Source organism: Pithys albifrons, chromosome 3 (assembly GCF_047495875.1).
Source record: "Pithys albifrons albifrons isolate INPA30051 chromosome 3, PitAlb_v1, whole genome shotgun sequence".
NCBI classification, from domain to species: Eukaryota; Metazoa; Chordata; class Aves; order Passeriformes; family Thamnophilidae; genus Pithys; species Pithys albifrons.
This window is the reverse complement of record NC_092460.1, coordinates 72,115,994-72,134,628: the sequence shown is the minus strand read 5'-3', so window position 1 is coordinate 72,134,628 and position 18,635 is coordinate 72,115,994. Positions and strand designations below refer to the sequence as shown.

Genomic DNA, 18,635 nt, shown 5'->3' with positions numbered 1-18,635 from the left:
GAATTAATAGAAAAAAAATCCAGATTTTGAATGTGAAAGCTCAGAATCTGACCTGGGAAGTCAAAATGGCCAGAAGCCTTCTGTAATGCAGTGCCAAGCTACATAGATTAATAGAAAAATGATTGCAGAATCTCTCTATTTGACAACTCCTTATACATGCAAGTTGTTGGATGCTATCTATGTATCCTAGTTCTCACAGCTGTTCACTTACTTAAATTCTGTCAGGATGTTGAATGCATTTTTTTCCCCAGTTAGCAGCTTCACTTAAGTAACAAAATTTATGGTCCCTTGTACAGGTCATTACTGTTGCCTCCTGCAGTCCAGCTGTTTGAAACTCTGTAATTTCAAGCTATTAATGGTAACTTACTTTTCAAAGAGAAAAATCTTTTCTTTAAGTTGGAGCATATGTATGTATATTTTAGAAACTTTTGTAGTTTTTGTGTTTTGTAAAGCATAGAAAGTTGCTCTCTTCATAGAGAAAGAAAATAAGAGGAATGGGATACAGTTAATAAATGGAGAGGATACTTGGTGTGAGTGATTAATAGCTTTTTTTAGCTCATTAAATACTTTGATTTCGCAGTAATAATACAATTTGTGAACTAACTGTACTTGACATCTTATGTTGAGGTACACATCACAAAATTGTTTTGCATGTATATTTTTCAGGATGAATCAGGATACAGATGGACAAGGGATGATCATCCTACAAGTCGGCACCCTGAATACAGGTATTTTATAAGCCTGTAGTAGTGCCATTCATAAGCTGGGAATATTTATGGTATTTTACCTTGTTATCAAAACAGTTGGTAGAGCAGAGCAGTGAAATGACAGGGAAGGTACCTCTGTTGAAGTAGAAGACAAGAGTGAACAGTGGTTTTTAGTTGTATCATTTGTGACAGAAATAAAATAGTGTGACATTAAATTCTCTATTTTAGTATTTGTTTAGTAAGGATAGGAGGCATAATGATAACATGTTTAGAATGGTAACCTGGGACTGTAGTTAATTTAGTGCATCTCTCTGCTCAGTCACGCTTTTTAGAGGACTTCAAAGAATTCTGTGGTCTGTTATTTGATTCTGTGCAGTATCTTGGGGCAACAATACAGTGGAGTGATGCCTGTGCCATTTTAAAGGTTGGGTGGATAATGGGATTATGAAGTTCACTACAGCCATGTTCTGACCTCCTTGTTTTCTCAGCTGAACTGATGAATACATATTGCTATCATACATGATATTAATTTCTGTGAGCCCTTCTTAGTCTGTATCTCAGGTTCCCATTTATGAAATGTAAGGACTAGTATTAAACTGTAGGGTTATAACATACATATACCTGCAATGATACTTGATATGGGATTATTTGAGTTAGCAAATAAAGTGCACAGGATGGTGTTACACTCAAAAATTTACAGAAAAGGTTGAAACCCACCTTAAGTATTCAGACAAAAATTGATTGTTAGTATATCTGAAATACTAACAGCTAATCTAAGAATGTTGTATCATCGCTGTGGTCTTATAAGCCATATCCTGCATTTCCACTTCTCAAGATGTCTACTATACCAGGCCCATATTTTTATATACTGCATCAGGATGTTATTTATAAACTCCTTGTTACTGCTCTGTATTTAAAACTATGCTTGTACTATACAAAGTTCAACAAAAGAACACCAAGTTAGCCATAGCCACCTGGCCAGTTAGAGAAATTGCTGTTAAAGCTGCAGCAAGTTACTACTTCAGGCAGGTCAGAGAAAGCTCAGACAGAGCAAGTCTAATAAGCTTCCCAAGGCCTCAGTCTTGCAGCATTGCAAACTGAATATGAAGCTCTTAGTAGCAATGTCAATACAGCACTACACAGTTGCAGTAGATACATCTATTCCTCAGAATGTGATTATTTAGGCATAACATAACTGGGTTATTCTACAACGTCACCATGAGAGAAGTACTTCATATACCATAAGGGTCTGTGTGTACTATACTTCTTTCAAAATTGCATTCCTGGGCAATAGTAAAGGTTTTTAAAAAATAGTGTTTAGTAGAAACTTACGCAAAAATTTTTCCATTTTTTGTCCTGCTTTAGGAGAATCAGAGTTGTTTAAAGCTGAGGAAAAGGCTGAAAAGACTGACTTACTGTCAGACCGTTTATTGTACACAGAACAAGAGTGACACCCAGTGGTCAAAAAGATTGTCTTAAATGCATCCTGATTTCTTCCTTTTAAAATGTGAGAATAAAATGTCAGCTCACTTTGTTGAAGGCTTTAAAAGCATGTTGTGTGGTAGGTGATAGTCCCATCTGAGTCTTTATTTTATACTTTAGACTATGTAACTGTTACACAACTATAGTAATGCTATGGAAGAACTTCATAAAGATCCATGGTTAAATTGGGGATATAAGAATATATTTGCAATTGAATTAAACCCTACTGATTTATTATATAACTAGGGTAAATAACCTTGAAAATAAAATCCTGTGATCAGACTGCTAAACACTTGTAGTGTTACGAGTTTGTAATAAACTTAATTAGGATTTTTTGCATATGGCTCACTATTGAGCTAGGTAGTGGACCTCAACAGAGGAAATCAAAATACAGTACTTGGTATATATTGTTTCCTGTGGTGAAAACACTAATTACTTTCTATTTCCAAGACTTGTGCTCTATAAAATGCTTTCTCTTTGGATATACTGAAAGTTATTTTAGGTAAGTATTTCTGGAGTACATATAATTTTGCTTTTTCTTTGAGGCAATAGAAGCAGATTTATGATTATTTAAAGAAGAAGGACCTTTTTCTAAAATTACATGTAACATGGCTAAACCAGTACAAATTTAGAAGCCGAAAATGCTTCAGAAGCTTGTATAGTTAATGGGTTCTCATAGGCAGTTCAATGACTATAAATTCTAAAAGTAATAGCACTTTTATTGACAGAAATGATTTGTTTTCTTGGGTATTTTTAAAAATCCATTCAGTAGCTAAAAATGTTCTGTAAGAAGTTGTTGTCAATATTATAGTAGCATTTCTTTTTAAGTATTTATCATACACATTTTCCTGCTTTGGTTTTTGACAATGTAATTGTCAAAAAGTACTTTCCAATCTCTTATTCTTTCCCCCTATCTTGATTAAGAGTGCTAAAAAGCATTTTGCAATATCAAAAATCCTTAAATGATGCAGAATTTTGGGGGATGAAAAATTCACCCTGGGACAGAGCAACCCCAGATGTAGGTACAGACTGGGAAACGGGATGCTGGAAAAAAGTGCCACAGAAATGGACCTGGGCGTCCTGGTTGATGGCAAGTTGAATATGAGCCAGCAGTGCCCTGGCAGCCAGGAGGGCCAACCGTGTCCTGGGGGGCATCAGACAAAGTATCGCCAGCTAATCGAGGGAGGGGATTGTCCTCCTCTGCTCTGCACTGATAAGGCCTCACTTTGAATATTGTGTGCAGTTTTGGGCACCACAATATAAGAAAGATATTAAGCTGTGTTAGAGAGTGTCCAAAGGAAGACAATGAAGATGGTGAAGGTCCTTGAGGGGAAGCTGCATGAGGAGTGGCTGAGGGCACTAGGTCTGTTCAGCCTGGAGGAGACTGAGGAGAGACCTCATTGCAGCTACAACTTGGTCGTGAGGGGAAGAGTAGGGGCAGGCATTGATCTCTTCTCTGTGGTGACCAGTGACAGGACCTGAGGGAACGGCCTGAAGTTGTGTCAAGGGAAGTTTAAGTTGCGAATTAGGAGAAGGTTCTTCCCCCAGAGGGTGGTTGGGCACTGGAGCAGACTCTGCAGGGAAATGGTCACAGCACCAAGCCTGACAGAGTTGAAGAAGTGTTTGAACAATGATCTTAGGCACATGGTGTGATTCTTGAGACTGTCCTGTGCAGGGTAAGGAGTTCGACTTCAATGGTCCTTGTGGGTCCCTTCCAACTCAGGATAGTCTGTGATTATCTGAAACTTTGCGATGTTGGAGAAACCAGCTTAGTTGTTTGGTGTTTTTGTGCTTTGTTGTTGTTGTTTCTTTTGTGGTGGCTTTTTGTTGGTTTTTTTTAAGCTTCTTGCCTTTTCATAAAAATAGGAAGTGCTTGCTTACTTAGCAGTTGAAAAGTTGTGGCTTCAGCTGTGGTGTGTCTGCTCACCAGCAGCATGTCTCTGTGAGTGGCAAGAGGATTACTGAGGTTCTACCACTTGGCTTAGCTGTCTTTTTTTCTTGCCTTCCTTCTTCTTATGGTAGGTTAATGATCCAGTTTCCAAGCAGCTGTCATTTAAATGGTAGAGATTATCATGTCTACCACTGAGTGGAGCATTACTCTTCCTTCTGCTGTTCTCTGGACCCCCGTGGTTCTTGTGACTTGTGGGCCCTGTTTTATACTATGCTTAGTGAACAGCTGTCATCCTGACCATAACTTCTTTATGGCAATATCATATTTTATATGTAAAGAATAACATAATTCAAGAGATGCGTAGGGCATAGATTTCAAAATGAGTTTGTAGGTTTTTTTTCTCCTCTTGTCACCTAAGGAATTCTTGCTGGATATCTGAACTCTAGGAACTGATGTGAATTTTGTAACCTTACGGTTTTAACTTGGTTTGAAGTGCCTCTTGATTCAAGTGTAGTTGGCATATATAAAGAATTCTACATCAAAGCACGATCTTTTAGTTTGGAGAAAATGTTCTGCACACATTATGAAAGTTGTACCGTCTTAATTGCTGATGCTGTGAGATTAGCAATCGAGAAGAGATGAATTAAGACATGACTCCTTTGTTGTATATGGATCTTTTACTGATCTTGATCAGTTCTGGAGCTGTTGTTACTAGTCTTTAGCAATAGATTAAGCTTGTTTATTCAAAGCACTCATGCATGCGAGGTTTTTGAAAAGGTTGCAGGGAACTATGCTGTTACATGTTGAAGGACTGTAGTTTTGCAGTACTTCTCTTTGGGCCTCATAGCAATGCATTTTGCATATAAGTTCGTTTTTGTAAGGTCAGATGAACTTTTCAGTGTGAAATGCTTTAGAAGATTGCTAGCTGCTGTTCACTTTAGTCATGCCAAATTATAATCCTTTTGAGTGCATAGAGCATTACTTCATTCTTTTTTTTTTCAACCAAACGGAGTTATAAGATGTGAAATATATGAAACTTGGCAACTTAGAATGGGTAAGACTCATCTTCAAAGAGAAATTACAAAATGACGCACTTGTAAATCCCAGCTACACATGCATTAAATTTGATCCTTAGAATTATCTGAGGCCTGGATTTTTGTAAAATAAGGATTGCCATATTTGCAGACTAAGTACTTTGCATCAGTAGTAATATTGGTTTATATAAGATAGACTCCAGAGAAGTGACTTGTATAGAATATTTTTAATAACTCTCCAGTTATTATGAATAACTTTTCCTCTGTTACTGAAGGAACCTTGCTTCTTCTACGTGTGTTGTTCTGTTTATTGGTTGTTGGTTGTGTTTTTCTCCTATATTCTCTGTGAAGTCAGGAAATAGTCTTAGTCTAGTCTTTAATACTAATGCATTTGTCTATATAAAGCAGATCTTGCCTACTTGTGTAGTGCACAAGAAATATGTTGTAAGAAATGGACATACCAACATAATTTTGGTACTAGAAATGGGAGAAAACTCTCTGGCAAAATATTGAAACTTAAACAGTTCATGATCTGTGAACAACTGAGATTCATCAGTCAGTTGTATATTTTGTTTTAGAAATCTTTAGCATCAATGGCATGCTGCCTTTCCTCTGACAATTCTACATGTTTTTCTGAGTATTAAATTTGCAATTCAGGGTGGTAAAGCATAATAGGCCTTGATTATTGTAGATGCATATGCCTTCACAGACTCTGTTTACTGAAAAGCATGGAAAAAATTGGTTGCAAATTGAAGGACAGAAGTCCAGCGATCCTGGCTTTTTGATCTCTGCTTGAACTAGCCTTCCATTTAGTGATTAACTCCTTGCAGGTGCACTGTGTGATTCCAGGATGTTGTAGAGGGGTGGTCTGAAGATTGTACATTGAGAAGAAAATTCTTTTGTGGCAAGAACAGTTATTTTAAACCAAAATCATTGATGAGAGAGTTTCCAGATGAAATTTAAGGGTCACTGAGTCTTCTCTCAATAAAGCAGCATTGAATATTGAGGGTTCAGGTGTGTCATAGGCCAAGGCAGTTACTTTTATGTTATCACTGTGCAATCACCTTTGAATTATAGGAGGTCAGTTTCTTCTTGATTTGTTTTTTTTTCCTCCTCCCTTATATGAATTCTTTAATTAATGAAATAGTGAACCTGTGTAAATATTGTATTTGTTAAAAACAGTGTATTATATTGTGGGAGGTCGTTAGGCTTTGAATTTAAACTTTCTTGTAATGTAAACTTATCTTATCTTTGTCTTGCTTATACAAGATAAACTTTGCCGAAGGGATTTATGAGATGGTGCTATAAATGTACATAAGTCTGCTATTCTGTTGCGATATTTGACAGGTCTTAAGGGACACCATACAAGAACTTCATTCTTTATTAAAAACCACGTGTGGAGGGAAATAAACATGGCAGTCACCCAAAGAAAATGGTTTTGCTTTGGACAGAGATTGATAAGCAGAGTTGTAATCATACTCATTAGCACATGCCTTTTTCTTTTAATAAATAAAGAAAATCTTTGCCAGAACACTGAACCTCTCAGGTATTCACACGACTGACTGAGTAGCTTGTTTATTCATATACAAAATTACAGTTTCCTTATAATAGATCATTGTGGTAGATTCGTTATACCTGCCTACAACTCCAGGCAAGGACTTGTCCGTTGAAATCTTTAGTTCAGAAAACCCATTGTGTTAGACTGCTAGCTAAATTAGTTTACCTTGGCTGATGATGTTTTGGAGGGTGGAGGGGGGGGAAGCTAGGACAAGATAATAGGTAATATATACCTTAAAAGTTGGTTTTGGTTTACACTAAATATTTAATGACTTCATATTAGACTTCATGTCTTATACAGCGATCTTGTTCATTCAGTAGTTGCTACATTTTCTTTAAGAGCTATTTTCTGTTATGCTGCCTCTTTAACTCTTCTGTGTTTGGGACAACCAATTTGTTTGCAAACTGAGATTTATGTTTTGAAGAGAAACCAAGATCATGTGCATTTGAATGCAATTCTTTTGTCTAATTGGATCTTGATTTGTCTAATTAACATATTTTGTCTTTATTCTGCAAACAGTTGTATAAAACTGTTTGCTCTTAATTATTTGGTAATTAAATCTATGTTTTTCTTGACTCTGTTATTTGTTTCTCTGTCCTTATCTGTATCCTTGACCATAATTTCCCTCTGTCACATAATACAAAGAGAGTTTCAGGTTAAATATACTCTCACTGTGTGGGTTTATCTTCCAGCAAGTCTAATAGTACATTATCGATGACAGTAGAAAGGAAGTTCTCTTTACTATGGATCAAGAGGAATGTAGTGGGATTTCCAGTGCAGTTGAAGTGCACAGCTTTATGATTCTATTAAAGAACAAGGAACCATTTCTCTCTAATGTTGCTATAATATTCAAGTTGTCCTAGTTTTTATTATCTGATCTGTCATGACATCCCAAGATGATGGTGGTGATGGTGGGAGATGAGTTGAGTAGCTTTTATATTGAGTGAGGTGGGCAAGTGCCATCAGTGTGGAGTTTTGGTATTTGCATATGATAACTTCAGTAGTACTTCATGCATCATAAAAATTGTGAAACATTTATATATTTTTTATTTTTTTGTACATTTGATGTGTCTCATTGCCCTTCTCTGCATGAGACTTAGCAGTGTTTTGCAATGTCTGTTTCCTTTTGCCTTCATGCAAAAAGCTGTTAATAAGGTTACATTGACTAGTCCTAATTACCTTGATTTCATTTAAAGCAAATGCAGATATCGCTTACAAGTCCTGCAGTTATTTGCTTAGTCATAAAACATTGAAAATAAGTTGTCATAAGAAATCTTGTCATTATTTCACATGTTGAAATGAAAGCCATTGGAACCAGCTGCAATTACTTGTATCTACAATGGTGTAATTCACAGTATTAATATAGTTTATGATAAATCTGCATAAGGATCTCTGGACAATAACATGAGATTATAATAAGTCTCCAATGCAGAACCTGAGTACGTTGTTAGTTTGTTGAACAACTGTGTCCTGCATACTTCAGAAGGAAATGGAATGGCTTCTGGGAGAGAGGATAATGGCTGGAAACTTTCACCACCTACATTTACTTTGAAAATATTAAAAGTAGAGGTGTTCTTGACTCCTCTTTTAGAGATCAGTGGTGTAGTATATTTGATTAAATGTTTTCTGCATCATCTGAATCATGTTGGTAGCTCTCTGTTAGCCCTTGCAGTTTCCATACAGGGAAGGCAAGGGTATTTCTTGTTTTAGTTGCACTTTTCCTCCCCCTTCCTCTTGCCTGTGTATTATGAAGTCTGGTGTTGTATTTAAAAAATTGTGTGGGTTACTTTTAGGCAAGGTTAGTAATTAAGCAAGTCCAAGCCTATAAATGGAATATTTAACGCCTTTGACAACAGCAATAATCTTTCTTAGATTATTTCAATTTGTCAGTTGGAAAGGATCACATTAACTTCTCTGTTAATGTTTTTTGTCTAGGTCATAGACAGCACCCACCTGTGAATTACTGGAAGAACCTCCAGTTTCTGTTCCACAGCAGTGTGCTGTTTTCTTGTCAGTCTCTTCATTTCAGTGTCAAAAGTGAGAGTTACGTCCTGTATGGCTGAACCGTGTTGTAGATTAATGTTTTAGTTGAAAAGATGAATGTCTGTATTGGGATGTCGAAGTCCCAGAGAACTGCAAGCATGTGGTACTGCACACAATTGTCCCAGTAGCATGAATTCCATGAGAGCTTACCAAGATTCTTCTTACCACAAAGTTTTTTCCTGTAGTGTATATGATGTGCTGTCATGTACCCAAGTACATCTCCTGGGCATTTCACCTCTAGCAAGTGATTTAATTTTACCTTTATGTACTCTTAAAGTATAAAACTGACACACCAGTTTGTGTTTGTGTTTCACATAGCTTAAGCTGTACTGCTTGCTTTTGTAACTATGTGCCTTCTGTAGGTCTCTGTTTTCCACAACATGCTGCTTAATGGTTTGCAGGGAGGGATGAGACCAGAGGTACTCAGTGTGGTAGTGATAGCTCAGAGAAGGTAGTGTTTCTGGTCTTTTGTCAAGGTTGTATTCGCTTGGTCTTCTTCTATGCAGAAAGCTGTACCTTTGTCTATTCTGTAACTGTGTTTTATCCTTGAGGAAATTGGAAATGATGGTTAGCTGAAATATCTCTCAGGCTTGTGCTCTTCTCTCAGCTGCCCTTGGTGAATGGTTTATCAGAGTATGGCCATTTGCTTGTAAAATTTCAGGAGCTCATCTGAGACTGTCAGCTTTAGTGACAATTTAAGGGTCAGGTTTCATCCAGGTTAACAATGATACTGCTTCCTGTTGCAGTGCTGCTGAGAGGGAAAAAATGTGCTTTCAGGACTAAGTTTGAAATATGAATACAAAATGTAAATTTTTGAGGGATGCTATGTAAAAGGGATTAATCCTGTATTTGTTGTTAAGGACAGTAGCTCTATTTTAAAGTTACAGCCAAGCACAAAATTTTGCTTCTCTATTAAATATTGTCCCTGCTCAATAAAACTTTTGAGTATGTGTTGGAATCTGAAGCATGTGCTTACCTGCTTTGCTGAATTGGGGCCTTCATTACCAAATGGCAGGTGTATGTTGGCTTAAATATTTACGAAAAAGAATAAAGGTAAAACAATACTTACTTTGTTCTGTTCAGTGTAGTTTGTTACACTAATGGAAAACATCAGACATACTGTGCTGTTGCTGTGCTCTCTGAAACAGATTTAATATAGTTAATGGTTTTGTTCTGTATGAGATATGGTCCAGTTAGAATTAACATGGAGTGATGAAATGAAAATTCAAAAATTAAAAGTAAGATTCTATTTTATGGTGAAGAATATTATTGTAGAATGAGGCTTTCGGATGTTTTCCTGTTTAAAAGTAGATTTCAGTGATATTTTTAAAATTCTTGCATGTATATTAGGGCATTTATTATATGCGTGCAATAGCTGGGGCTCCATAAACATTTCCATAATAAACTTCTCTGTGTACGAGGGCTTAATAGCTTGGTCATAAAAGTGTGTTTTGCACATAAAAGTGGTGTACTGCTCTGCCAGAAAGCTTTGCTCTAAAATAAGTAACATTATTTAAAGAGAGATTCAGAAGGAAATGGTAGAAGAAATGGGCTGTACCTAACTCATCTTGATAATATTTGATTGTTATGTTCTTTAATGAATGAATAAACCCCACTTAGCTAGAAAAAGTAGTTCAGTGCTGAGCTAATGTAATATTCTTCAAATGTGAACTTCTACTTGGATTCTATTGCTACATAAAATGTTCATACAAATAACACAGATAAAGCATTAGTTCCCTGTTTTCAGTTATCTCAGAGGTTTGAGAACTCACCTGGCTTATGTAGATTTCTTTTTGCTAAATTTAGGTGGACAAATGGTTTTCAGTGTTTCTTCATTAAATTTCTTTTCCCAGTCTCTGATAATTTCAGTTATTTCCTTTCAGAAAGTCTTCTGTCAATCTGTATATCTTCTATAGAGTAGTATCCAGAGGTGGGCACATTGCTCTTAGCCCTTTGAAGAAAGCAGGAGGACTGTCCTTCTGTATATTCTGGGGTGATTCATTCTTTGATATAAATATCTATACAATGACTGCCAATTAGAGAATATTAAATAGGGTGCTAGTTAACAACGCCTTGCAAGTTTGCCCAGTTGGCTTAGGAAGAAGAAATTAATTTATTTTTTTTACACAACTTAGATATTCAGATCTGTAAAATATGCTTTTTCTCTATTATAGAGTACCTATAAAAGCCTTGTGGTCTGTTGACAGTGAAATAATTACTACTTGGCTTTGCTTCACAGGCTTTTTTGCTGAAAACCAGGGTGGTTGAGGGCTATTGATTCATACTTCAGCTTTGTATGAAAATTTTCAAAACAGAGGCTTTATTTTCTTGATATTTTATTCCATCTGGAATTGGAGAAATGAGCTGAAGAATTGTTGGTGTCCTAGTGGCTATTACCCATCCCCATAACTTCTCTGCTGCAGAATACTCTAATGTTGCTTATGGCATGTTTGCATTCTGAAGCAGAACCACTTGTGCAGATGTGCTTTCTATGCAAAAGGTAAATCACACCCAGCAGTGTCATAGGGTTTGTGTTTGTGGTGCTACCTGTGTAGTTTTGACAGTCCAAAACACTTTTGGCACACTGAAGTACCTTATCTGTCACAAATCTGGGCCTGTAATATGCTGTATGAATTAAACACTACAGGCTTTTTTCCCTGTTTTCCACCAATCTAAAATTAGCTATAGCTTCATTGTTCTGAATGAAACCACCAGATTTTTGTTTCTCTTTGACAGATATTCCCTTGTTTAAAATATTGGACTGTGATGAGAAGTAGGAGAGAACAGTGATTTACTAGAAATGCTATAAAGCCTTTATTTCCACTTGCAGCAATGCTGTGGAGAAGCTGAGAAGATGTAATGCGTTTCCGACCAAGGCAAATGTGACAAGTCTATATTAAGTTGGCTTGTGTGTTTGTTAGCTCTGAGATTCTTTAGGACAAGTTCAAAATGATACTAGGTCTTTTTTTTTTTTTATCTTTACATGTAGATATATATTAATACAATTTACAGATAACCAACACATTTGCGATATGGCCTGGAGTAACAAATTCCAAATTTAGTAGAAAGTTTTGGTGTGTATTAGATTACAGTTTAAAATCAGTTGGGTCTGGGACATTTTACAGTAAAGTTCAGAATTAATATTGTGTGCTGTGAAAAACATTTTTAGGATGTAGAAGTCTTCACGTTTTCATTCAAGATTTGACCTTGGGTAAATCCATAGGCATGAGTATAGATATTCTGCAGATTTCTTTTTGTTTATGCTGGATATAAGCTGAAATCCCTCAGTGATATTTCCCATAGCAATATGCGTGAAACCAAATGAGGGATATATAGTCCCTTCAAAATAAGAGGAAAACAGAGGTGAAAAATGCCAAATAGTGTGAGCAATATTTCCATATGCAGTTTTAGCTATTGTAAATTAAGGCTTAATTTTCAGGAGAAATGGACTAAATCTGAAAAAAAAAAATTGCAAGAGCTCCCGTTTTCTTACATTCCATGTAAGAAAAATGTCTTTTTCTTACATTTTTAGCAGTATTATCGAGAAATAGAAAGGAATTAGCTTCTAGCAATGAAGTAACTTGTTCAATGAAATCTGAAAAAAATTGTCCTTTTTTTTTAACTTTCCTAATTGTTTTTCACTCATTGCCTAGTACTCTTAACAATGCTTAAGATTTTGGACGTTTTCTGCAGATGACTGCTAACCTATTTGTATTTACCAGACACGAAATGTTACCACTGTATTGTTTAGTGCTGTTCTAGAAACATTGAAAGGATAACCAAGTAACTTTTATTTTTGTGTTGTCCTCCAAGGGACGTCAGAGATGGCTTCAGAAGGAAAAGCTTCTATCCTTCTCATTATGTGAGAGATCGATCCCCTCATAAGAGGGACTCTCCTTTCTTCAGGGAATCGCCAGGGAGCCGAAGGGATTCTCCACACAGCAGATCTGGCTCTAGTGTCAGCAGCAGGAGCTACTCTCCTGAAAGAAGCAAAGCCTATCCTTTCCACCAGCATAGCAGAAGTATGTCATCTTTACATAAAAGAAATATTTCTTCTCAGCAAGGTAATGCTGGATTATTGATGAGAACTGGTTAGTGAGATGAAACTGCAACTCACTGTATAAGCCCTTTTTCTTTACATGCTCTTTTCCAATGAAAAAACTACCAATTTTGTGCCATCTATGTCTTGTCTGCTCTGGTTGTTTCATTGTGCTTTACTGTTCCCTTATGTATTTTGTGTGGGAGATTGTGGGTGTTATTTCAGTAGCAGCTCTAGACTGACTGTAGGAGTTTTAGCTGCATAGCTTTTTCTAGTATTTTATGTTCCTTTTAGCATCAACTCCTGTTATTTCTTAATGTGCTTTATTGGATTCCCTTACAAGTAACTTTGCTGTCATCTATAGCAGATTAAGACATTTCTTCTTGCAACCAGGGGAAAAAAGGGATTAAAAAATTAGTGAAATTACAGTACATGCTTGCTGCATTATTTCTTAATGTTCTTATAACTGTATTATTAGGCTTTTGAAGCTGATTGGTTTTTAGCTATTTCATCTCATTGCCATATCTTCTCAGATTTTCCTTTCCTCAAAGAAATGTGAAACATACCTTAGTTTAGCCTATACTGTATGTGTTTTGCCTTTTAAAAGCTTAGCTGCTAATGTTTCCCACAAGTCTAATGAATTGTCTGTTATGAAAATATTTGAGATTTTCCTATTTAAATGATTTAGGGGCAAAAAAAGTTAAAATTACTTTTTTTTTTGTATACTGCAATCTTAGCCACTGTTGTTTGTACTGCGTATGTAAATTAATCTGATCTAATTTCCCTTTCTGCAAATGCTTTCTAGTGAACTGTGCAAACCTACTGTTCATTTTGGCAGCTTTTTAAATATAAGTAGATTTTTTTTTTAATGCACTGATAGGCACATTATGTTTCCAGAGTGACACACTGAGCCTTTATGTAGCATTTCTTACCAAAAAAGGTCATTATAGTTTAGTTAACATTGTTTAAATATTGAGAAATTATTTCATACCATGTAGAATACAGATGATTTTTCTTTTTGGTCATTGCAATTCTTTTAACGTTTTGTAGGAATACTCTGCAAACGTAAATTTCTCTACATGTAGGAGAAGAAGAGGAAAATATATTTTACTACATTTGTAGAAGTGTTATAGGTTTGCAGCTCATAATTACTAGAAACAGGAAAACAATGTTGTGAGAAAGCCATATAAAATTTTGAGCTGCCTTCGATCACGTAAGTGTAGCTGTATCCTATATTGTCAGAATTACTCAGATAGTAGTGAAGTAGACATTTTCACAAGCCAGAAAAGACGCTGGTCAAGAGATGAGCTTACATCTAGGTCTATGAGTTTTGCTGTTTTTCCCAATTGCACGGTTAAACACCTCTCCCAATCATCTTTGAATCAGTTTTAAGAGACAAAGTGACTGGTACAGAGGACTATTTCTTTATAACTGCCTGTCCCTGAAAAACAGTACTACTAAATTATTTCCTCTATATGACTGAACTAAAAAGATATATTTACAAAGTGTAAATGGCTTAAATAATACTTACAGAATCGTTTGTGACTATGATTTGCCTTAGATAAGCTCATATATTACATATTTAAAAGGAACATAAAGTGGGACATAGCTCATATATGTCAGCTGTATATTTTAGTCAGTACTTAAATGGATTTATCATATGCAGAGTATATACTCTTTCTTGTCGAACTTGCAATATGGTATCTTTTAAAAAGATCATAGTATTGTTTAAAATCCTGCTGTCTGAATTGGTTTGACACCATGACTTCCACTGAAGAAGGAATGTCCCATACTCTACAGCCCCTCATACATTAGGATAAATGTTGGGTTTAAAAAAAAGAAAACTGGAGGGACATGCATAAGCTTGGTAATGGGAGGGAAAGGGCTCATGGTAAGGACAGGCATCATCTGTCATGAGAGAGCATGGAGAGAAGCAGGATGATATTCCTTCACTGGTTCAGAAAGTAAGGGGTCTGTAGGGTGGTACGTGGAGTAGATGCAAGAAGGCAAACAATGGTGTTGGAAAGTGTCATGTTTAATTTTACAGGACTTTTGGGTTCAAAATAGCCACTTACATTCAGAAAAAATGGCCTAATAATGTCTCCAAATTAAATTATGTTTTTTGTCTCTGCTTGACTTTGAATACTTTACTGCCACTTGTATCAGCCCATTTCATCTGTTCAGGTGCAAACATATAGACCATTCAACTGAGATATTCTTTAAATAATCCAGCCCGATAAAGGAGTCATGTGGGAGGCAGTTAGAGTAGTCTGTAAATTTAAAAGGAGGTGCTCAGCCATGGGGCTGAAAAGCAGGTATCACAGGAGCAAAACTTCAGGGTTACTTGGTGGTGACAAAGGAGATATTCTGTGCTTTGACAGGGGAGTAACAGATTTAAAGGCATGATTATTTCTAACTTCTTGTTTTTAGTTTTGACAAATACTTTGTATTTATAGGAGCTTTATATTTTTCATAGTTTTTCTATTTACTATTTCTTGTTAAACAGCTTATTTCTGTTGAAAATCAATTTCCTTTGGTTTACATCTCTAGAAATTCTCAAATAAGGCTGATTTCTGTGTTTTTAAGTATGCTCTCCATTTAGCATCCTCTTCAAATTGAGGTGTAAAGTGCAATTTAGAACATTTGCTTTTGCCAGGGTAACTTTCATACCTATTTTCATTAGCATTTTTGAAAGACCCATCAGTAGCTGTGAAGAGTTTTGCATGGATTTGTAGGCCTTCAACATTACAGCAGTAATTCACTTACCTCCGACAGTGTGCATGATTTTGATCTTTGTATTAAGCCTACACTATAGGTATGGTATGAAAATGTGACAAAAGAGTTGAAGACCAACTTTTCAAATACCTTTTAAACATTTTCTATTGTTAAAGGTACACATTTTGCATAGAGTTTTTACTACATTTTTGTATAGGTATTTTAAAAGACGTAACACCATGCACTATTATTTTATGGCATTGAGTAATAAAAAAAGGAAAATAGCTCATCTCTTAGGAGTGAGATGCCATGTCTACTCTTTTTTGCTTTAACTCATTAAAGCCATATTGAAAGTCATAATGGACAATCATGTTTATAGTGCTACTAAAATAATTTCTATCCCAATTTTTGTAAGTATTTGGTAGGCATTTTAATTCATCTCTTTATTAATTTTATTGATAAAATTTAATGGAAGCTACAGTAAGTTTATATTGTATTTTATTTGTGAGCAGTCAACCTTTTTCCAGTGAGTCTGAATAGTCTAGTTAATTTAGGCCTACTGACAACATGTTTGCTTTTTGTATTTACCTTTTGCAGATCCCTTAGATGTAATCTGTGGACCACAGCTTGCAAACTAGTAGTTTACACTGCAACCATTTCTACTGCTGTGGGCTGCCTCAAACTGGTCTGTGGCAAGACCATGCACAGATTGTGATTAGCACAGTGAATGTGATTTGACATTTTGCCAATTGTAAGTCTTAGAAGAAAAACATTGATCACACAAAGAGCATCTTGCCTGTGGCTGATACAGTACGGAACTGTTTCCCATGGCAGGACTTTTCAACATCCTGTGACCTGCTAAACCAGTTCCTATACTGCCTGGTTTCGTGGAAAGATTGACTGGTGTTTTTAATATTTCACCCATTAATATTGTTACATGAATATTAACAAGTGAAACCACATCATCATGCTGAATCACATTGATACGCCCTTTCAGTTAATGATGAAAAAAGGGATAGTGGGTTTTCCTAAATGTGTCACATGACACAGCTATGTCTTTTCTTGTGAAGAGAACAAAGTGTTATCAATATTTATCAGATGGTGGAATGTGTAGATTTCGTAGAATCATTAAGCTTAGAAAAGACCTCCAGGATCATTGAGTCCCACCTTTGACCAAACACCACCTTGTCAATTAAACCATAGAATTAAGTGCGACGTCCAGTCATTTCTTGAACACTTCCAGGAATATCAAGTCCACCACCTCTCTGGGTAGTCTGTTCAAATGCTTAACCACCCTTTCAGTGAAAAAATTCTTTTTTATCTCCAACCTGAACCTCCCCTGGTGGAGCTTGAGGCCACTTCCTCTTATCCCGTTGCTATTTGTCTGGGAGAAGAGGCCAATTCCTATCTTGCTGCAACCTCCTGTCATCAGATAGTTATAGAGAGAGTGATAAGATGTCAGACTTGAGCAAATTTCAGTGCAATTTTTCCAAGCCAGTAAGCGTTTTTGCAACGTATAACTTTAATTTCACAGTCTTTTTTTTTTCCTTAATTGTAGGGAAAGAGAGGACACTGAGAACATCAAGAGATGCATCACCTTCAGGGTCCACACCAGTACCCTCATCAAAGGTGAATTTATTTTCAAGTACTATGTTTTTAGATTGCTCATTGTTGGGTTTTTTTCCTCAATTAGAAGGAGGTGCTGTATGAGGCTGTTAAGGAGGGAGCATCTTGGATTGCTCTGCATATCCACCAGAGGATAGGGTTCCCTTATCTAGTAGGAAGGTGCTGAAAATGCTGTGTATCTAATGATGGCACTGACGGGTGGTTTTGTTTGGTATTCACTGTCACATTTTAGGAAGAAGAAAGTTCTATATGTATTTAAAATTGTCATTTTTCAAAGTTCAGATGGTGCCAGAAAAGGAATAGCAAGGAGAAAAAATGGTCAAGTGGTTTTTATGAGCAACAGATCAGTTGGACAAGCCTGTATTTGCACTGAACTTCATCCTTCAGTGATTCCTAAGCTGTGACTGGATTTGAAAACAGTGTGTAAAGTGTCTGACTGACTGGGAAGATAATGTAAATAGCAGAGAAGCAAGGCTGCTGAGGATATGGCCAGAATGATGGCCTTTAATTGGGAAGGGAGCTGCATTGCAAGATAGTTTGGTAAATGTTGCTTTATGTTTTTACTGATACTGTTTTATTTCCCATCAGATCTTGTGGGCTGAGCACCAACTACATAATCTTGCTAATTAGCTAAATGGACAGGCTAATAAACAGTAATGAACAATACTGTTTTGGCTGTCTTGTGGCAACAAAATAATGTTCACAACACAGACTGCTGCTCTGGAATTATATCTGAGGTTAAAATTAACACTTCCACAGAAGTATTTTCTGTAAATTTTTGAGAAATGCTTTAATGTGAAGTAAAGAAACAATGCATGATACTGTTTAAAATTTTAAAGGTCCAATTAAAATGGCACTTGCCCTAAGTAACATGGTGCACTAACTCAGTTATTGAGGCCTTTTTAACAAAAGCAGTGGAATGCTTAAACAAAAAAAGGTACTGTTTGTTGTGCGAAGGAGACACTGAAGAAAACAGTGAGATGGGGTAAATATCAGGTTTTGGTTCTGTTATTTCATTCTAAGTACTTACGCTTTGTGCAGCTCTTTTAGAACTGCTGTGCTAGCTATTTGCCAATGTCCTTAAGCGGGGAGACAAGTGATGTATTTTCAGTGGTGTAAATAGGAAAAGTAAGATAAAAGCAATTATGCAAAAGTTACACTGATTTAGATCATAACATAAACTTTGTAATTAGTTCACCTATTTTGCCTACAGACTCAGCATCCTGCAGCTTAGTATCAAATCCTTGCTTAATACAAACCTTTGTGAACAAGGAGGCATTGCAAAATCTCTTACTCTTGTGTTAATATGTAGTGTGAGCTTGAACTGTCAAGTATTCCGTGAATGTTCTGCTTTCTTCAGTCAGGTCTGATCTATGCTGCATTGTTGTTTTTCTGCCGGCAGTTTGCATGTATATGCATATCTGATATAGGCTACACAAAATGAAACTTTCTGTTTGATGGAAGTAATTTTGCAGACAACACAAATATATATTGGGTATGCATCAGCTGCAGAAGTGGAAATACTTCCATGACCATTTAT

General features: G+C 36.1%; 1 protein-coding gene across 3 annotated transcripts in view; it reads left to right on the top strand.

The window, feature by feature from the left end:
• The window catches only part of PPHLN1 (periphilin 1), a 64,117-nt gene that overhangs the window by 7,600 nt on the left and 37,882 nt on the right, over positions 1–18,635 (top strand). For 2 of the 3 annotated variants that reach the window (XM_071552369.1, XM_071552370.1), the window contains exons 5-7: positions 667–728; positions 12,529–12,737; positions 17,028–17,098. In XM_071552369.1, the coding sequence (XP_071408470.1) occupies positions 667–728; positions 12,529–12,737; positions 17,028–17,098 (342 nt within the window). Of the gene's footprint in view, positions 1–666; positions 729–12,528; positions 12,780–17,027; positions 17,099–18,635 lie in introns of all 3 variants that reach the window. The other variant, XM_071552368.1, reaches the window with a different exon arrangement.